The sequence below is a fragment of the Coprinopsis cinerea genome (genome assembly GCF_000182895.1).
Source record: "Coprinopsis cinerea okayama7#130 chromosome 11 map unlocalized cont3.11, whole genome shotgun sequence".
NCBI lineage: Eukaryota > Fungi > Basidiomycota > Agaricomycetes > Agaricales > Psathyrellaceae > Coprinopsis > Coprinopsis cinerea.
The window spans coordinates 724,044-744,620 of record NW_003307534.1 but is presented as its reverse complement, the minus strand read 5'-3'; the positions used below and the strand labels follow the sequence as shown (position 1 = coordinate 744,620).

The following is a 20,577-nucleotide window of genomic DNA, read 5'->3' as shown; positions in this document are numbered from 1 at the left end:
GCGATGAGCGTTGACGGTTGGAGAGAGTCGGGTGTCGCGGGCACTGGCAGTGAAACTAGCCCTTAGTTTTAGGTAATCATCAGCTTCATTGCCAGAAAGGACTTCCCCGACTCAACTCTCTTCGCGACCTGCACTCAAACCCCAAGTTTGAACGCTTTGTTCTCCAACATCTCTTCGACGGAGAGGATGGCCTTTCATACCGTTATCTTCGGCGATGGCACCCTCATACTAGGGTGCCAAGCCCTTCGGTGGAAGTAGTCGCGATCTGAATCTGCGGCACCAGCGGTCTCGAGTTTGCTTTCTTCTTATCGACCACGCATCTTCAGCTTCGCCTTTCACTTTAGAACATGACATTCTAATTCTCTATTGAACTCGACGCTATATCCATCTCATTTACTGTCAGAAGAGGGGCCGTAACCTCATCGTCGACCACATAAATCCAAATCTAGGTGATCTGGAGACGCTGATATGACACACCGTGTCATATCATCAGGCTTGGCTCTCATTTGAAACACCTCCTTGTTGGTGTCGCCCGAACTCAAGTGGCTGGCCAACGTGCCTCTACGTGCCTTGTGTCGTCTCCACTCCAACGATTGTTTGGCGGTTGGAATTCATAAAGAGCGGTTTGTTGAACCGTGCCCGAATATCCTTCCTCCATCGCTGTCGTTACTCACCCCCTCACCGTAAACGCTCACGATCTTTCACCGTCCATCCTTTTGACTTCACAATGACCGCGCCCGTCGCCAATCTGCGGACAGCGCTCCTCCCCGTGCTCAACCTTCTAGGCGCATCCATCACTGGATTCAACCCATTCCCATTCAACCCAGGTTTCAACATCGAGAACGTTACTTCCCTGGCCGTTTCCCTACCTTCTCACTCATGGGAATACGGCGTGACCACCCAGGCGCTCCTTGAACTTTACGAACCCCAACACTCCGTATTTGGCGATCGCCCATTCCCTGTCCCTGTCCTCCCTCGTAACGCTTCGCGATCCCTAACATATGTCGCGGACAAGATCCGATGGGGAGACCAGCGCTTCGACGCCTTGGATGCTGGAAACGGAGCAGCAGGAGATCCTGCAAGCATGGGCGTGGCTGCCGTCATGCTAGGAAAGACAGAGGAGAGGTTTGCTGAGGCTGCCCACCGCACAGCGGCGGGTCTCCTTGAGGATGTCCCACGTTTTGCCAATGGTGCAATCTCCCATCGGGCAGCACTGCCCGTTCTATGGTACGCCAAGTTCCCTTCACTCCATCCCGTCATGGCATGTTGAATGATAATGTCCTCTCCTTTAGGGCTGATTTCATGTATATGGTCCCCCCATTCCTGGCATACTACGCTGCGGACAACAACAATGAAGACCTCCTCCGCGAAACCGTCAGGCAATGTCGCCTTTATCGCGAGGTACTGCAGGCCAACAGTTCCGAGCCATGGAGCGGTCTCTGGAGGCACATTATCGGCCCTGAGGCTGAGGACCCCCGCTTATGGGCGACGGGGAATGCTTGGACAGCTGCAGGCATGGCCCGTGTGCTCGCCACAGTTATGAAAGCGCCCGTCTCTCAAGGTAAAGCTTGGAGGCAGGGATCCATTGACCAGTTGACCACCTATATCAAGGAGATCCTTGACGGTGCAATCAACGCTCCCCACGACGATGGCCTCATCCGCAACTATATGGACGACCAGTCGTCCCCCAATGGCTTCGGCGAGATTTCGGGAAGCTCGCTCCTCGCTGGCACTGCCTACCGCATGGCTGTCATTGACCCACAAACATTTGGCCGGCGCTATATTGAGTGGGCGGATGGAATTCGAGCGACCCTTTCTGGTCGGGACAGGAATGGAAACCCTCATGTTACAGAAACCGGCGTCGTCACCCCCGCAGTTAACCCACTTGGCTGGCGAGACCCCAACCCCTTGACCACTGGAAGCCCGGAAGGCCAGGCGTTTGTCGTTCTCATGTATACTGCATGGAGGGACTGCGTCAAGGCGGGTATCTGCTCTCGTCATCCCGAAGGGTCTGGCGCTAGCGTTTCGTCCAACCAAGGGCGAACCGGCCCTGTCGGTTCGCGAAGAATGGTCAAACGGAGCCACCATGCCCTTCAGCGACGCGCCGTTGACCATCATCATTCGAACTAAACCCGACCCTGCCTCCTCATGCCTCCTCCCATTATGTCGGATCTATTTTCTGTACACATCCCGTTCAATTCGCAGGTCGAATTGCCACTGCTATGAGCATTATCCGCGTAGTAGTCCGTATGCGTTTCAATTGCCACTCGGTTGGAGTCGAAAACAGCCGCTAGGAGGATGCGTAGACCGCCTTCATCTCTATCTTATTACTAACTTAGTTCGGCAGGCGCCTGACATGTTTCGATCTGTATTGTCTATGTATTGCTCTTGGAAGCTCGAGAACTAATAGATTGCGTTATGGTAGACCAACCCGGAACAGAGCAAGAATCGTCGTTTGAAGACGATGCACTTTCACTTCTGAAGGAAAGGTGAACCCCAGGAGCATTCGCTCATGAAAGACCCTCGTTGCCATCGACAACCATCATGAGGCGTTTTCGGTTTCGACTCGGTTACTTGCAGTGATGAGGACCCAGGAACTCGCTCGCACCAACTTGGTGCGAGCGACCGGCTGCAAGGCGGTTCGGCCCCGTTTGTGGCCCAGCGCGCCGTGTTCCCATCTGCCGAAGTTGCCAAGCGCCCGTTGTCGGAATGTTCATCGAAGGACAACTCGCAGGGGGAAGCTATGACTGTTAAGTATGTATCGGGAACTTCAGTACTTCAGTAAGTCTCTTTAGATATTGGCATTGTTCTCGACCGCTACAGTACTTTCAGCCTTTACGCAGACTTGAGGCCTAGGCCGTTCACCTTCAGGTATACTCAGGTTTAACTGACTTTGTATCAGCCCGAGTCGGGGAGACGAATCCAGGTACTCCCTTGTTCTAGCGTTGAGCACCTGGTGCCTGCGCTCGATCGAGGGTAGCCGACCACTTCCATCCTGGTACTAACCACCGGTAGCAAGTGCCGCTGGCAAATGAATAGGAGGAAATACTATGTGTACACTGTACACACATACGCATGTTGACTCGACGGGCGCTAATTCAGTCGTTACACTGGTCCTGGACCGGTCGGCGTTCTAGGATCACAATTCATTATGTATCCTGCTCCACTAATTACGGCTGTCACCAAAGGAATACCGAAGTGCGCTGTGCTCTAACTTCGAATGGTCCAGGTAGGTCAATGTACCCGGACTGTGCGATCATCATCGCACTCCAGAAGCTCGTCCAGAAGTAGCCAGAAACGTGGCCGCCTAATTCCATCGCACATAGCAGAGGCGCACATCCAATTCCCTTTTCGAAACTACCAGTAGAGTTCCAGTTAATCTGGGTGAAGTCATCCGGGTTATGTGCTCCCATGTTTTCTTTGCCTTCGGAAAAACGATACTAGATAGGCACCATGGAATTCAGTTCTTACATCGAGGCCGGCAAAGTGACCTTTGTGGATCAACTGCAATCCAAAGCGGCTCTTCCCTATGTTGATATCGGATTCTCATGTCAATGAATTAAAAGGTGCCAAGAGAGTTTCCTTCTATTTCAAGGGACAGGCACCTTTTCTCCTAAACCCTTTCGGATTAGTTTGCTCTCGCGAAGATGCGAGTTCCGCTTCGCGCCCTCCTTGAACCAATTGTTCACCACACCGTGGCTTCGTTAGCTTCACGGGAATCAATACCCAGCACATTCACCGATACCTGGAGCATGGGTGCGTGGAGTATTGTGGGCTGGAAAGCGGGTTCTTTACCCCTCCAGGCAAACGATTATGTACATTCATGGACGCCATAAGGTACAGACTGGCGGATAGGGCATTCAGTTAGATTTGCTGAACTTTAATAGGATTGCTCATCTGACATCTCATCGTCGTTGCAACTCGTCATCTCAGGGTTTGTGGGTACCCTCCGTTGTACATCCCAAGACCTTGCTGAGCCACTTGGGTTTAGTCAACCCTCCAGGCCTCAATCTCCCCACACACAGTGAGGCCTTTATAATGTCGGAAGCTCTCGACGACTGCGGGGTTTCGGTTCCCAACTTCAGCCCACGCCTTAGCTCCTGGTATCAAGATGGATTTGGGTCTCCCTGTTCCAGACTTTGGTGTTCTGGTAGCTACGGTCGCATTGGTTGTCGTTCTAAAGCAATGGAGCTGGAGACGGAGGACTAAAGGATATCCTACTCCCCCTGGCCCTCGAGGATGGCCCATCCTTGGGAACATAGGTGGAATGCCTTCAACCAATGTCTGGCTAAAGTTCATGGAGTGGGGAAGAGAATACGGTATGTCGTGTGCTATCTCCTCGTTGACCGCTATCTCATACACAATCTGGCAGACTCTGGCATTGTCTATACTGAGGTCGCTGGAGGCAGCTTCCTTATCATCAACTCCCTTGAGAAGGCCGTGGAGATTCTCGACAAGCGTTCTGGTATTTACTCAGATCGGTAACGTAGTTTCTCGTACCTTGCACCCACGAATCCCCGCATCTGACGTTACGCCCAGCCCAGACGCCCACCTGTTTGATATGTTGGTATTTCGCGCAATCCGTAGGCTTACATGCAGTGTTCTGACGTACGGGAATCCGTTGTGGTCATTTTTACTTCTAGGATGGGATATGGATACATGCTTTCGCGTTTGTCCTATGGTGAACAGTGGCGGGAACGACGGCGCTTATTTCAGCAGCATTTACGGCCCTCGAGGACAAATGTGTATCAGCCCAAGATTCTGGACCAGGTTAGGCGCTCGATGATCCAATTTGAGAAGAGGCCTACAGACGGCCTCAATGTTCTGCGACAGTGAGTCTAACTTTCTTTGGGACGTTGGCAAGAGCTCATCATGACATTCAGTACCGTCGGAGGCATCGCTCTATCATTGGCGTATGGATTAAAGATCCATCCCAATAACGACCCCTATGTCAAGTCTGCAGAAGAGAACCTTCGACCATTGTTTACCGCTGGATTGGCTGGCGTTCACCTCGTGAACATCTTCCCCTTCCTGCGACACCTCCCTGCATGGCTTCCTGGGTTTGGGTTCAAGCGGGAAGCCCTCAAACACCAGGTGAAGGCTCGCGCCTTCCGCGAGAAGCCTTTCTCTGAATGCCAAGCAAGAATTGTGAGTCCAGTTGGTTGCTGGCACCCGTCATCAAACCTTGACACAGAATGTAGGCGGATTCCACTGCAACCACATCCTTCACGTCGCTCGCTTTGGAAGAGATGGCGAGAGTAGGCAAGGTCGACGACTCCACACTGAGAGATGCAATCATGGATACTGCAGCCATCGTGTTTGCAGGTAAGAATAACTCGCAATTTCGAAAGGATTGATATTCACCGGGAGTGTAGCTGGCTCGGACACGACTGTTTCAACACTGAGCTTCTGGCTTCGCAACATGGTAGCATATCCTGAGATTCAACGCCGAGTCCAGCAAGAGTTGGATGAAGTCCTCCAAGGTCGCCTTCCTGATTTTACAGACGAAGACTGTCTTCCCTGGGTAAAGGCGACAATCATGGAGACAATGAGGTGAGTCGATCGACTGCAGCTGGACCGATCTTTTCGCATTACTCTCGCCCCGATGCCCACCAACTCACGACTCTATTAGAATGGACCCCACAAATCCCACCGGTAAGCCTTTGACATTAGCTGTCAGTCAAAGGTCATAGCCGTTAAAACCTCCTGTCCATTCCATAGCGCTCTTCCACAGGTCCATCGCTGACGATATTTTCGACGGTTACTTTATCCCAAAGGGTACCACCGTCATTCCAAACTCATGGTCAGTAGATTCGTCCTTTGCGCTGGATTATTCTGTCTTACTGTGTGCTCAGGGCCATGCTTCATGACGAGAACTACTATCCCAATGCCATGAATTATAACCCCGAGAGGTTCATTAAGAACGGAAGGCTGGATCCCGACGTTCTCAATCCCAATCGGATGGCATTTGGGTATGGCAGAAGGTGAGCATCCAGGCCCAATGGAAGTGAAATGCAGGCTTACAAATGAGCTCTCAGGGAGTGCCCTGGATCTCACATAGCTGAGGCCGTCCTCTTTATTGCTGCTGGCACCATTCTTTCCTTGTTCGACATCCAGAAGCCTCTGGACGACAATGGAGAGCCAGTCAGCCCACAGATGGAAGTCCTACCCGGAGTCGTCTCGTGAGTTACTATCATCTACGTCTCTTTTCTGGCTTAGCTAAATGAGCTCTATGCAGACATCCTGTGCCATTTGGTTGCGTCTTTAAACCACGGAACGGATCCGCACAAACGACTCTGTTGGATTTGGAATCAACTTACGAATTGTGATATGAATGTCCCTTGCACGATATGTAACGACTGCGACGAGACCGACGATGTAATTAGTATTTAGGAAACTGTTGTTGTACACCGCTACGGTCCCAAAAGCTGCAAGGCTGTTTACCCTATTTCCTCGCCAATACCGGTGCAGGGACGAGGAGTCGGAAGTCGCGTTAAGTTAGGGGTGAGAATTCCGGCACGTGCTGGGCCTCGTGAATTTCAGTGAGTAGGAATTTTCATTGAAACGCCTTCTCTCTCATCTGTTCGACTCGTACCTCGGCCAAACTGGACATCGACCGGAAAAACTCGAATGAATACAGTAATCAAAACAGAGAACAATGTGATTTATACGTTAGGAATTCGTGAATATCGTTCTGGCAACATCAAAGCAAGTTTTGAAAGCAAGATTCAAAGCATGAAAGCATGTACGAGAGCGGGAGCAGGACAAAGCGAGGGGGAAATGGAAAATCGGGGCTGGTCGTGAAGAAGAGGCAAGTCAACATATGTGCAAGGAATGGAAAGGGAGAATGCGTGTTAATAATAATTATCAGGGAACTGCGTTTGTCGCCCGTCAGGGACTTCCTGAGGTTTCACTGATCAAATCGGTTGGTCGGCGTCGAAGTGGATTGCTCTGCTCTACAAGCCATTCGCTGGGATACTGGGTCAGTGGACTAAGTTCCCGGATAGTCGGCTGGCTTTCAATGATCTCTGTATCTCCTCGAACGAGACCACCTGCTCCTCCTCTCCGCGAACTTGGCTTACTGCTGCCCGAGATCGACTCAGTAACAGCAGAACTCTCCTCTGAACCATCCGTTGTGTATCCCTCTCCGCTCTCCGCCTCCTCTGCTGACTGTTCTGCCCACTTCAACGCGTTGTCAACCCGCTTCTTGTGCTGCATCAAACGCTGAAGCTCTCGTTCGAAGATCTCTTGCTGGGCTTGCTTATCTTCGGCCAACCGTCTAACGATAGCTTCTTCTGACAGGTACTCGTCGTCTGGGATGAACACGAGCCGTCGGGATGTCCCTTCGATTGTCCACCTCTGAAGGGGACTCCGCACAAGAGGTTTGGTTTTGGAACGAGGTGGGGTCGATGGTGGGGTGTACAAAGCGACGGGTGGGAAGGGCTTCTTCTCTGGGCTCGTCTCGGGAGTGATTGGGACATCCTCGACCGGGGATTCGGAGCGTCGGTACTCGACAGAGGAGAATGAAGAGGAGGATAGCGGCGTGAGGGGCCCCTCAAAGAGGGAATCGTCGAGCGAGCCTGTTGACGAACGCGACGAGAGCTTGACAGGACGCTGCTTGCGTGGGGGAGTGACCTCGGATGGAACAGGCGACGGCGTGCGGCCACTCGCAGTATATTTCCATCGGACATGGGTGCCTTTCCCAGTGGCAGAAGGGGAGACGACAGCGTTGTGTCCGACCTGAAGTTGCTGCTGCTTGCGTGTTTGGCTCCTAGTCTGGACAGTTGGTGGAGGTGGAGGTGGCTTGGTGGAAGTTCGAGGCATATTAAACTGAGGGACGCGTCCCTGGCCTTGTCTTCGACCTTTATACGTTCACAGGCCCGTTTGTGAAAATGCGGGCAATTACAGGGTTTCAGCGGTTTCCACATCCTGGCGCCCTTTGTTATCGTTGCTCCGTAGCCACCTTTAATCGACTAAGCGATGGCTTCGACCTTTATTTCCACTCACCCTTTTGGCAGATTTCGCCAACAAGACAACACCCGTGCCGATTCGAGCCACTCGCCGCCGTAAGTGACCCACTGAAAGGCTTTACCGTTCCTTTGTCTGTGGCACCACATATCGGCATTCCAACAGGGTTCTAAAGGTTTCTTTTTGTGCACAGCGACGTACACGACCGATATTGATTAAAACGAGTGTAATAGCCGTGCTTTCACAACGAGCAATAAGAGGATGTAACGAACTTTTCGGCAATGATAGCTATAGTTGGTGAAAATGATGGGAAGGATGAAGTCAAGGAACTCATTACGAATAAGTTCAACACGTTTACGAGTCTAGAAGGAGGAATAAAAGAAGGGGGGAAAGCAACACGACAACCCTCAGCCCGCACGTTAGCGACTCAACACTAACCCCGACGAAACAAACCCAAAACCTGAACCCTAGAATTGAGAATGGTACCAATCAAAAACTGAAGTGCGTTTAACCCAAGAAAACCGGTGCCAAGAAAGTGAACTTGAAATAGAAATAGACAACAGAGGAAGTACAAAGACCCGGGGATCTAGTACGATTTGCGAGTGAGGATGTCGACGTTCTTCCAGCTTCGGACCAAGGTTCGACGGACGCTCTCCATGCCGGGTCGAGCGTCGCCCTCTGGCGCGATATAGTTCGGCCCAAGTGCCACCAGATCTGGCGCGCTGCGCTTATCAGCAGGAGCGAAGGGCTGGTTGCTGTTGTACCAGAGCATCAGTATATTGCCAGTGGAGGTCTCGTTTAGTACTCACAGAGGAGAGTAGATAAAGTCGGTGGGAAGAGGGTTAGTGTGGGCGGTGATCTCATGGAGCTGACGTTGGATGTCGAGGCAGAAGTAGTCGAGATCTGAGACCGAGGTCAGAACATATACATCGAGCACCAGAAGGCAAGGGGACATACCAAGATCGTTCAAGTCGTAGTTGAACGGGTTTTCGCTGGGTGGTAGAATTTGAAGGTCAGAAAACGTCTCGGATGTCCAGTAGCAAGAGACTTACATCTCCTGTCCGATTTCCAAGAAACCAAGGAGCAAGAACGACGCGAAAGCAGTTCCAGGGATGGTGATCCACTGCATGTTGTCCACGATTTGGAACTGAATTGAGGGAGTCAGCTTCACGATCATAGGAGCGTCTGATATCAGAATACGCACCGGAAGGAAGAGGAGATAGAGCCAGAGCGACATTCGGAGATGGGCCTGGTAAGCGAAGGGCAACGGCGTATTGCAGATACGCTCCAAGTGGGACAATGTATCCTGAAGGACACCGAGGTTATTCGTGATTGCAGTCGCAATGGCAGGCTGGACAAGTCCACTCCGCATCAAGACTGAAAGCGAAATGTCAATAATGGATACAGCATTCCGACGACACCTTTGAGACTACTCACAGGCGCTATAACTGAAACGAAGGTTAAATTAGCACACCATCTTTCGCGTCGTATGAAGAAAGGACGTACTTGGACAGGAACAGGGAGATTTCGAGCGGGACATTGCTCTCAACGTTGACGTGCTGCTTCTTCCTCCTGCGTTGTTCACCTGGCTGAGCCTTGCGGAGAATGCGGCGAATACCCCAGCGCAGAAGTCGCAAAAGAGGAATGAAGTCGAAGATAGTGGTTTTGGGCGGATTACGCGCTGGCTTCAATGGGATATCACTTTCAACGTCGGGAAGGGCAGCCTCAGGGTCGAAGTTATCCTTTCGCTTCTTTTGTTTTCCACTCCGAGAAGACGAACGGCTTCCGTTGTTCTCTTTCTCGCCAACAACCGTGGCATCACGATCATGTCGGCCTGCACGTTGCTCAGCTGCATGTTCTCTGGGTGATTCTTCGTGGTGCCACAAAGGAAGTCGGTCATCGTGGTGTGGTTGGCCGTTGGCGTAACGGGGTAAGAAGGAAATGAGGGGATACAAGTCCTCGTAGTACACTCCTTGTTCTCCGCGCAAGAAGTGCTGATTGAATAGGGTCAGCTTCTCGTTGGTCTGAATAAACTTTAGGGTCTCTCACCTTTACTGCCACGGGGAAGGCTTGAACCTATTTTTATAACATGAGCACGCAGTCCATCAGATATGGTTACCCGAACACACCAAGTTGATCATAGACTTCTTCTCAATCATAATTTCAAGCTCTGTGGAGCCGGGCTGACCATCCTTTCCAGGGCGGGTAGAAGGAACGTGGATCCAGATCTGCAAGACGTTGAGCACAGGTCGGACAGTCGCTTTTCTGAAGGACGCACCATCTGTCCCAAATTCCTGCAGGCGGTGTTGATATTGGTCCACATCCTTCGTCCATCTTGATATCTGGAAAGATGTTCGACGTGAGTACTGCTCGTCCGACCTCTCCGCGACATTGAGCGCTCACCTCTCATATGCTGAAGACGTTCTGAAAGAGATAACCAAACCGAGGACTGTACCGAGAACAGTCAAGAGACTGGGTGCGATACCCAGTTTGATGTTCGGGTCTTTGGTCAAATAGGTTACGGTCGTGACCACTAAACAAGCATCATGTCAATACGAGATAACATGAGGCTGATACATGACTTACTGGTCGCGACCGCTGTGAAGAAAAGGACCTCTGGCCAAATGTCATTAATGACTGTGGCTTGAAACCGTTTGATGGTCCATCGTCCAGTGAATAAAGGGTTGCTCGCAACCATTCTGCCAACTTGATTCTTGAACGTCCTAGGCGCCAAAGACTGGGAATCCGATTGACCAGCACGGGTGTGACAAGGGAAAAGGAGACAAAGGAACGGGAAGCGCGATGAGGGGAGAAATGGGGCACGCGTTTGCTGGCAGGCGTCCCTTTTATGTAGATTGCTGAAGGTAAAACAATACCCTGCCGGCACTGTGCTATAAATAAGCCTTGTTTACGGCCTTCTGAACATCTTCTTTCCAGAACTCCGAAAAGGTTGTTTTGGAAACGACCATCAGGGTCAATTATCGCCGCTCGGACGGGTGTTTGCCCGACTCTGCAGAGAGAGAAATGCGTGTGATCCCCAAATGGCTTGGAACGCGGGGCGCAATCGAAAGCGACATTGGTGAGAATGCATAGGAAAAAGGGTTCAAAACCCGAGGAAAAGGACGTACATCTTCGATGGCTTGAGCCTGAAGATTGTGGGCATAACGGCTTGGTCAGTCTCCACGGGCGGTGCTGATTGTCAGTGTGCAGGCTCGGAATCTATGAAGTTTGATGGGCCATCTGAGTTTCATATCGACTTGCAGTGATATTAGCTCCCCCTCGTACCAATCTGCAAGTCAACAGATAGCGCCTTTCAATAGCAATGGACTGTGCTGGAAATCCTGCAGGCGCCCAGAGTGTTTCCCAAAGCAGCCAAGAGGCAATCGGATTGTGGCGTCACACGACTCATTTGTGGGCCCAACGCCAGTGACAAGTGCTGTTTCCGCCTCGTGTCTGTCACTTTTCAGGACCGATACGAGCGCCCAGGAGAGGGATAAGTGGTAGATGAGTCATAGACGCCTCGAGGTCGTTATCTGATCGTTTCATCTTGCAATACTTGAGTAGGCGAAAGCAGGGGTCGACCTCGGACCGCCGGGGCAATCAACGAGCGCCTATTAATAGCCGTCAAGCGATGCACCAATCATCGATCATCCCTGGAGACGAATTGCACTCGAATTGCACTGGAGCTCGAAAAACGAGATGGAAGCACTGCACCGTACCAAACGACTCGGATTTGGCACTGTGGCGAGGCTAACTCCCGCCGATCGCGTTGTATTTTTGGACTCGCATGCAGGGTATGATGCCTTACGCAATCGTCCTAGTTGACCGGCGGGCGCTAATGGACAGGCTGCGAACGGCAGTTGCCATTCCTTTCTATAAGCCTGATTGCTTTAGTAGCTCAGTCGCACCGCTCGCCCCGGATGCCATTTTAATTGAATTCAAACAGAGCGCAGGGTCAAGTGTGCTTCGCCCTCCGGGAGGGATGGGCGGTAATTAACCCCGCCTCTCACGGAGGGCCCTCAGAATCCTCATGGCTGCTCGCAGAAAACATGTTTTCGGAGCACGAAATGAATTGTCAATGGTATATGCGATATGGTACACGAAACAAACAAAATGATATCGACCATGAGAATGTCTTGGTAAGAAACGAATGCGTTGAAGTTCGTACACTGATGCAAGTGGGTGGTGGTTGGGGGTATCACAAAAAGAAAGGTAAACAAAAAGAGAGGACCAAAGACAGTTTGTATGGTCGTATGTACAAATGCAACGAAGGAAGGGTCGTAGCGTATGCATCAAGCACACGACAGCAGCGTATTAGCTAGGTATTTTCTACATTGGGGGGTCATATGCATCATGGTTGGAGTGAGTGGAATGCTTGCTTTGCGTTATGATATAATGATAGATGCAGGGATTGTTCGTTCGTCCAGAGTCGTAAGCAGGGGATGGATAAGTGGTTTATGACCACGAAGAGGGACCGATGATCTCTCCCTCTCCGATAACCTTCAAGGAGGCACCAAAGGCATCAGCAGTATTCTGCCACACACTGTAGAGAAGAAGAACTATGGTTAGGTCGAGTTCCATCAATAATAAACGGGAGAAACTACTCACTCATGCCCCACCAATTCAACTCAATACCGCCCTTGGGCATAGAGAGCGTGAAGAAGATCACGATCATCGCAAACGCCACACCAGCATCGAGCGCAGCCGAGAGGATGTAGTTATAGCGCATCCACCAACGGAAGTGGTACTTGCGAATGACATAGTTGAAGATGAACCCAACCAGAGCCCATGAGATGTAGTTGATGCCAGAGGCAGGGGGCATCGCACCCAAGCCGGCAAAGGCGACGGGGATGTTGATGTACCTCCAGAACGACAGCGGGTAGCGGCGGGCGAGGAAGTAGCACGGGATGGGGAGCACGAAGCCGATGAGGAAGAACCACAACAGGCCCGAGTACATCGCGCCGGGGCTGAAGAGCTTGCGGGTCCAACACCTCCCCAGATACCGAAAGCGGTGAAGAAAGTAACCGAACCGGGACACCTGAACCCGTCCTTCTGCTGGGGCGTGCACACATCAGGGATGTGCGTCAACATCCAGGTCTGCATGCCGGTGACGAGGAAGCAGCTGATGGTAGCAGCGACCATTTGGAGGGTGAACATGAGGCGAGGAGGGATCTTCATGTAGTGGCCGAGCTTGAGGTCGCCAGCGAACTGGACGGCTTGCTGGCCGGTGCTGAACATGATACCCTTGAACACCATGTTGGCCATGGGGCGGCCGGGGAGGATGTAGCCGATGATGAGCTCAGCCATGACCTGAGTAGGAATCGACTGGTTGGTGATGGCTTGGAGCATGGCGAGCGGGAGGGCGAGGATCATGCCGATACCGCAGGCGAGGAAGAGACCCCAGATGGGCAGCTGGCTGGCCGGGTTGACCTCGAGGGCGATGACCATGAAGACGAAGGAGATGACTCCGACAACAGCGTACCACCAACCGGGAACTTCGGGGTAGTATTGCATGAGGCGTGAGTGCACATCTCGTTCGTCCTTGAGGCTGCTGCGGAAGCGGCGGAGGATGTCCTTGCGGAACCACACTAAAAGGGAGTCAGATACGCCCGGGGATGGGTGGATTTTGAATACTCACAGAAGGTGTGGACGAAGATGGCCGGGAAAGCGGCGAATGCGACGCCATAAGCCAAAGCGAGGGAGGAAGACATGAAGACCGGGGAGTAGGCTGAGTACTTGGCTTGGTCGAAAACACCGTCGGTGAGGATAGCCGTGGCATCGTAGAGGCCACCAGTGTTGTCGAACGAGTAGTAGTCGGAGATGGGGAAGAAACTGGTTTCCCAGGTGTTCGTGACTGGAATGTTGATGTCAGGAGACATGAACCAAAGGATGAAAAGGCTGCACTCACAGTAGATGATAGGGCAGATGATCCAGAACACGACGATGAAAGCGACGGCGGTATTCATCTCAGACCACCACTATACAAGGCATCAACAACAAAACTTGAAAAGCCCAAAGCGAGAAGACATACAGGAGTGACCAACGGACTGCCCACAAAGGCGATCATGGACCAATCAAAAGTGAGAACACTCATGCCCAACCCAGTGTTGACACCAAACAAGGCATTAACAGTGACATTCTCCGGCACAATCCAGCAAATCCAGCTGAACATCGAGAGACCAGTGAACAGGTACCCGGGGACCCAATACCACACAAAACTGGCAGCAGTCGCGATGAGGAAGAACCTCTCGCGCGACATATGGCCCTTATCCCGCACACCGTAGTTCTTGTGGAGGGTGTTGAAGAGAGCCGAGTTGACGAGGGCGCCGGGCCAGATCATGCTGGATGGGTAGACGACGAAGCGGCGGAGGAAGCCAGCGAGGGAGAACCCAAAGATATGCGAGCCGAGCGCGATGAGGATCTGGAACGAGTAGGGGACCTCGACGCCGTAGAAGACGCGCTGGGAGAGGGAGACTTCGGTGATGTAGATGCCCCAGGAGACGGCGTTGGCCATGACGGTGATGCAGACGTGCTCTTTGATTGAGAAGGGGCCCGGGTTGAGACTCCATTTGTAGCCGAAGAAGTTGAAGACGGTCTTGGGGAGGATTCGCTCGAGGCCTTTTCCGCAGGGGAGCGCGATGAGCTGTACGACGATGCCGGTGACGTAGACGGATGGGTCTGGAGGAGAAGGTTGGTGTGAAGCTATCTCCAGGAAGGTGGATACGTACATCGCATGGCGAAAATCTGGTTGAAGAACGTGATAACAAACACGAAGAACAACCCAAGGAACCACCTGCAAAGATATTAACCTTGAGACAACGGAAAACATGGATAACACAGGTTCACTTACATTCGGAATGTGTTCACAGGCATCAAAGGATCATCGACACTCGAGACTGAAGCACGAACTTCAGGATAAGGCGACTCCCTACACCATCTCGTCAGCACACACCAAAAGCCACAAAAACCAAGTAGCACTCACTCATCAAACTCAATAACAGCCGAATGCCTCGACTCCGCCCTCGTACTCGAGTACCTATCAAACTGGGACTCAGTATCCGACTGATCCCATCCCGGATACTTCTTCTTCGTCTCCATCGAATAACTAGTACTCGAAATAGACCCAGGCCTATTAGCCTTCAAATCGAAATTGGGGTCATTCAAGTGCTCCATGTAATAGTCCACATCCTCGGGGACGTCAGGGATGCTCCGCTTGTAGAGCTCAGCTTCGGTGAGCCCGAGGTGCGGTGTGTGCGGCTGGGTAGTCGTGCCATCGCCGCTGTAGAGGCTGCCGGTCGTGTAACCCCTTGGTGATTCCTCCATCGTATCAAACGAGTAAAGGTCAAAGATGAGTTGACAAATAAGACGCAGTTGGTGGGGGGCTTCGTTTGAAAGAGAATGGACCGAGTCGTAAAGGAAAAGAGGAGGGGTAGGGGGTGGAACCTAGGGAACCCGGGAAGCCCTGAGGGAAGGAAGGCTTTGAGAGGGGGAGGGGTAGTGGGGGATGGAAGTTCGAGGATTCAGAACACAGGTCTGAGCTCTTATTATCAGGACTCTGGAATCGACTCCCAGGCATCCCCTCCGTTTCCCGTGTCGACTGGGGAATTGATGACCTAGTCCCCGCTCAACAATTAAGACAATAAACATTGCCCGGACGGCCCTAACGGGATCAGAACTTGGCCAAGATTTCCTCCTCTCCTGTGCCCTGTGATGTTCTTCCTCTTCTCAAAAGCTGAAGTATCTCTGTTACCTGTGCACTAGTGAGCTTTCCGAATAGCTTTGAGGCTATAAAATCAAGCAAGACTCACCAAAACTCATCCTGAACATGGCGGTGGACGCGGAAGAACAGGGTACGAGAGTTTCCGGATGCGGCCATTCTTCGTTTCCCACGCCCCTATTACGGAGTTGGGCAGGTACCGCCTTATTGTCTTCGCTCACTTTTGTGTTCTGCGCCCTGGCGTTAGACCGGGTCATCCCTTTTGTCTCGCCAGTCATTCCATGTCGTATCCCACAATTAGATTCCTCAGAAGCCATCAATATACCGTACGCCGTTGACGTCGTGGAACGTTATTTCTCGTCCAAGGAAGCTTTCCAAGCCTATCCAATTTGCAAATACTTCCCCATTGTTCGCCCGAAGTGCGTCCTGTATTCTCAGGTTACTCGAGGGCGCATGAGCCAGTTACATTCTTTTTGAATGATTCCACTATCGAAGATCCTATGTATAATAACAATAGGCTAGAAAGAGTCCTTGGAAAGAAGCAAAAACTAAAGCACCCTAATTTCTCACTGGTACATCCTACACCATTATTGAAAGCACTTCTGGCAGACATCCTTCCTGTCTTTCCACGGAGAACGACTATGACGACTCCTGGGCGATGCTCATCAAACTTCCGATAAACGTCAGGATCTACAAAGAAAGAACATTTGGTTAGCCGTTTGGTTCAAGCAGTGTCACAGCAAGTCAAAAAACCACATACAAGTCGGGGACGAATGTCAACGATGTCTTCCGGCACAATGAAGATCAGGGCGCCCATCTTCCTAGCAATGGAGATCGCAAGTTTGGCTATACAAAAGTTTTTAAGAATACGTGATCAGCAACTTCCATATTGCTGTGACAACACAGCACAAGCGGGGAGGGGCTTACCGTTCTGCCTACGGTCTTCGTAAGGTCCGTTCTCGTCCACAGGGATGACCAAGCTGGGATCGACAATGCCTGGTCGGATGGCGTCCAAAAGATCCAGGATGAACAAGGCAGTGGTGAGTGCCGGGTCTTTGAATGAACGGATGGGGCGGACGCCAGGGTTGCCGCGCTGGGCAGTGGTGTTGGCCCACTTGACCATCTCGGTATCGCTGATCGGTCGTCCGCCGCTAGTCTTGGAGAGGGATGAAAGGGTCTTGACGATGTTCAATCTGAATCCAACAATCAGGTCAGCAAGGCGATTGCAACAGAGAACGCAAAAGACATACCGCATCAACTGCCACACGAGACCCAACACAAGCGTCTTACGGCCATCGACGATATCCGCTCCCTGAATGCCAACGAGGTGCATACCGCTCTGCTTGCCGAGGTCGACAGCATAGTTGGTGTTCTCCACGCACTTGAATCTCGAGAGCTGGCTCGAGTTGGGCGTGATGTTGTAATCGGGCTCTTCCTCGTCGCCTTCACCTGACGTCGCAACAACTGGAGAAGTAACACTGGCACCACCCTTGGGCTTCGAAACGCGTCTCCAGACAACGCTGCCAGGGAGGACCTTGTCGAAGGCTTGGAGAATGATGAGGCCATCCTTGAGATTCTCGAACAGGTTGTACACGGCGGGTTCGACGCCGAGAGAGTTCAGCCAGAGGGTGAACACACGAGCTTCACGCTCGCCTTCAGCATCAAAGTCCTCAACCGCACCGTAATCCTTCTTCTCTTCTTCGTTGAGGGGCTCGAGACCGGGGTGAGTGTTGAAGAGGTTGGCAACGAAGGCAAGGTTGAGACGAGGATTGCCGGAAACGAGGGACGATGGGGTAAGGTACTTGCGGCATCCAATCTTCTCCGCGTTCTGCAGAACTTGCTCAGCACGAGTGCGGACATCCTGGGTCTGGAGAGGCGCGAGAGAGCACTGGTCGGGCTTGAGCTGGTTAAGCAAGACGGTGTAGTTCTCGCCATCGGAAACATCTCGACTAAAGTTGTTCACCCTGCGCGCTTTAATTAGTACCTTGTCCTAGTGAAGCGCCGATATTCTCCAATGACGTACCTTCGCTTATGGCCGGCGGCTTTCAGGTGGTAATTGAACCACCTGAGCAAGATCTGGTCAGGGGTCAACTTCAACAGATCCTCAACCGTCTCGTCCTCCTCGCACAGGCGGTACAGCTCAGGGTGATGCTTGAGGTCGACATGGGCGAGCAAACCTCTTCGAATGATTTGCCAGATCAGACCGAGAATGAGATGCTCGCGACCTTCCGCGATATCCGCCGCTCCGATATTGACCACGGAACAACCGATACCCTTTGCAGAGGTGATAACGATGTTGTTGTTCTCGGTGATTTGGAAGGCGTTGAGGGGTTTCTTAGCGGTGGGTCTGTTGAGTACACGGGTATCGATGGTGTCGGGAACAGAGTCGTTGATGAGTTTACAGAGGATCAGACCGTCTTTGACTTCCTCGAAGATCTGCATGGTGTCTGTGGGGATTGGGTATCGCGAGGACACATCGGGGTCGTGCTCGATAATCTACTTGCGCTGTTAGATAGCTATAAACTGTAGTTTACGCGCTACTTACTGTGTTGATGTGGTTTGTGAATTCGGCTTTCTCGTCCTCGTTGATGGTATGGCTGACATTGGCGGTGGAGCCCTGGACCATGACCTTTCCGGCTTTCTTGATGATACCAACATTCTTCCTTTCAGTCTTTAGCTTAACGTTGAGCTACAAGTCGACAGTTAGTCACCGAAACCTTCAGAGACTGCGGAGAACGACGTACCTCGACCCATTCCTCCAATTCGACCTTTCCACTAGAGTCAAGATGGACACGCTTCAAGGTCTCTCGCGCAACATCATAGGATTCTCCACTCGACTGTAAAGACTTGAGAATTGTCGCTTGGTCTACTCTTCCTGGAGTGTCCGTATCCAATGCGCTGCAAACCGGTTAGATTCACTGTCCAATACCGATATCCAAAAAGAAGTACGCACTTGAACCTGTTGATGAGGTCAAACATCTCATCGCGGGTTACTTCTGGATACTTTCTTTGTAGTTTGAGGGCTTCCATGGTCGCTGGGGTTGTATTAGTTGCTGAAAGAAAGGCAATGATGTCTTATATCCCTCTGACGGCACCGATCATGAGATAGTGGCTGTGCCCGCAGTTACGCAGCGTCCCCTTGGCCCGCCGTATGTCGTCCTTGGCGCGTGCGCAGCGGGACATGGTTTCGAGCGTAGAAAGCCATAATCTAGGTGAGAGTCTGCGTATTCTCGACGAGGGTATCATTCTTACATATGTCAGTCACAGTGCCAGTAGTAGAGCTCCCAGTGGGAGGGCCAACCTTGTCTGTTCCTGAGGGCCATGCTGTCTTTCGAGAAGGCGCTCGAGGCCTATGGACGGTCGACGATTCGTGCCGAGTCAAACTCGACGTCTTCGTCATCGTACAGCTTCGACTCGCCGTCGCACTTCCTGATTGTCATACGAATGATAAATGCTCACGGAAAGTAAGCGCCGCGTGCTTATTCCGCCCGACCTAGAATGCGAGGTCTGAAGGTACGCAATTTCATCCGATGAACCGACGAAACGCGACTCAGGCCTCAGGGGCATGTCACCCAAGGGAAAGACAGGGACACAAGGAATTGTTCCCACAGGGCTGCACTGTCTCGATTCTAGGGCCCCAATCGTCGGATAGGTCTCAGAAAAGAGCTGATAAGGCTAACTTCACGGCTACAGAGCGGTAGAAACGTCCCATATGCACCAGATAGAAGTTAAACATTCAATACATTATATGTACGAATCTCGTGCGGAGTTCTGAGAACCACAGGATCTAGCGTCAGCTTAGAGGCAGAAGAATGGAAGACTATCATAAAGTAAGCATAGTCCTATAACGGGGCTCAAAGAAGAAGCACTCTGACTGAACACGGCCGAATTCTTCGACCGTTGTTCACACATGGCCAAACCACTCCAAAGTTATACTTAAACTCCATCCCAGGCGGCGCTGAATTGTGAATGCACATACTACACCCACTCCCCATAATGAACCTGAAAGGCATACTTCAAGTTATCACCGCTTTGGCTGCAATCACCACCGTCTGCGCCCTCCCTGGACCTGTTCTTGACAGGCCAGCTGGTGAGCTTTACGCGACCCCCCTTCATGCTCGTTCCGAATTCTGACTGGAAGGCTCCAAAGGAACTGGCACAGCAGCAAAGCTGACTCGCGCAGAGTGCGCGAGTAACAAAGGCATTGGGATATGTATTTGAAGGTACAATTCCTACAGTGACTACGATGGCCCGTTGCAGTCACGAGCAGGACGCTTACTTGGCATGGCAGTGAAACAGTACAGGGATAGGAAGTACAGCACACAACGTCGTCGTCGACTCGGATTCAAGAAAGCACGAGCGTCACAGTCTGAGGGTAGCCAGAGGGGTCAAGCAACGACAAAACAGCATTCCAACAGGGTATCCGACGTCCCGAAACTGTAACAGCCTGTAACACTCTAGAAACAACCAAATCTACACCCGCCTCTAGCCACGTTATGGGCAGCTTCAGCCCCAGCGCTCTAATGCAAAAAATAAGCGTGTCAGGGCTTTAGTTAATGCCTCGAGAGATAAGAAATATACGCACGGACGACTCGAACTCTCGAGCCTGTAAAGATCCGTTAGGCGTAAGTACAGGTGTTGTAGAGACAGGTGGCAACTACACGTCGAAATTCCCGATATCGATGTAAGCTTCAAGTCGGGCTCTGGTACAGAGAGAGAGAAACGACGTACGTAGCGCAAAGACGAAGGCAGTAAGCGTGGCAGACTTCATTGTCACTGTATAGTGTGATAGCAATGAAGGACGTCTGGACTACTCTCTCAGTCAAGAGGGTTGATGGAAAGGAGTGGAGTGGTCTGGTACAGGAGATAGGGTAACTAAGAGCGTACATTTT

The 20,577-nt window shown here is 51.7% G+C and overlaps 6 protein-coding genes across 6 annotated transcripts; 2 read left to right on the top strand and 4 right to left on the bottom strand.

Annotated features, from left to right (window-relative positions):
• Positions 1–562: 562 nt before the first annotated feature.
• CC1G_05212 (hypothetical protein) lies at positions 563–2,130 on the top strand (the record flags this gene model as incomplete). Its single annotated transcript, XM_001840274.2, has 2 exons — positions 563–1,227; positions 1,293–2,130. Exons 1-2 carry the CDS (start codon positions 728–730, stop codon positions 2,128–2,130), a joined length of 1,338 nt encoding a protein of 445 aa, XP_001840326.1. The 5' UTR covers positions 563–727.
• A 1,981-nt stretch (positions 2,131–4,111) lies between these two features.
• Positions 4,112–6,329, top strand: CC1G_05210 (cytochrome P450; the record flags this gene model as incomplete). The annotated part of the gene is made up of 12 exons (XM_001840272.2): positions 4,112–4,319; positions 4,373–4,481; positions 4,540–4,563; positions 4,644–4,832; positions 4,884–5,148; positions 5,202–5,325; positions 5,376–5,553; positions 5,633–5,655; positions 5,722–5,803; positions 5,856–5,984; positions 6,039–6,182; positions 6,239–6,329. 12 exons carry the CDS (start codon positions 4,112–4,114, stop codon positions 6,327–6,329), a joined length of 1,566 nt encoding a protein of 521 aa, XP_001840324.2.
• Positions 6,330–6,891: 562 nt separating this feature from the next.
• On the bottom strand, positions 6,892–7,824 carry CC1G_05209 (hypothetical protein; the record flags this gene model as incomplete). The annotated part of the gene is made up of 1 exon (XM_001840271.2): positions 6,892–7,824. The coding sequence occupies one exon, from the start codon at positions 7,822–7,824 to the stop codon at positions 6,892–6,894; it is 933 nt and encodes a 310-aa protein (XP_001840323.2).
• Positions 7,825–8,144: 320 nt separating this feature from the next.
• Positions 8,145–10,767, bottom strand: CC1G_05208 (hypothetical protein). Its single transcript, XM_001840270.2, has 12 exons — positions 10,555–10,767; positions 10,372–10,501; positions 10,247–10,310; positions 10,098–10,196; positions 10,018–10,044; positions 9,475–9,962; positions 9,406–9,416; positions 9,173–9,345; positions 9,021–9,115; positions 8,926–8,960; positions 8,778–8,871; positions 8,145–8,723 (listed from the first exon to the last, which is right to left on the bottom strand). Exons 1-12 carry the CDS (start codon positions 10,664–10,666, stop codon positions 8,555–8,557), a joined length of 1,497 nt encoding a protein of 498 aa, XP_001840322.1. The 5' UTR covers positions 10,667–10,767; the 3' UTR covers positions 8,145–8,554.
• A 1,656-nt stretch (positions 10,768–12,423) lies between these two features.
• On the bottom strand, positions 12,424–15,291 carry CC1G_10984 (hypothetical protein; the record flags this gene model as incomplete). Its single annotated transcript, XM_001840269.2, has 9 exons — positions 12,424–12,527; positions 12,577–12,935; positions 13,007–13,556; positions 13,607–13,822; positions 13,877–13,946; positions 14,000–14,646; positions 14,697–14,761; positions 14,819–14,896; positions 14,951–15,291. The coding sequence occupies 9 exons, from the start codon at positions 15,289–15,291 to the stop codon at positions 12,424–12,426; spliced, it is 2,430 nt and encodes an 809-aa protein (XP_001840321.2).
• Positions 15,292–16,143: 852 nt separating this feature from the next.
• CC1G_10983 (fimbrin) lies at positions 16,144–18,749 on the bottom strand. The gene is made up of 8 exons (XM_001840268.2): positions 18,639–18,749; positions 18,430–18,583; positions 18,231–18,374; positions 17,709–18,181; positions 16,936–17,649; positions 16,613–16,878; positions 16,446–16,531; positions 16,144–16,375 (listed from the first exon to the last, which is right to left on the bottom strand). The coding sequence occupies exons 1-8, from the start codon at positions 18,713–18,715 to the stop codon at positions 16,325–16,327; spliced, it is 1,965 nt and encodes a 654-aa protein (XP_001840320.2). The 5' UTR covers positions 18,716–18,749; the 3' UTR covers positions 16,144–16,324.
• Positions 18,750–20,577: the final 1,828 nt, after the last annotated feature.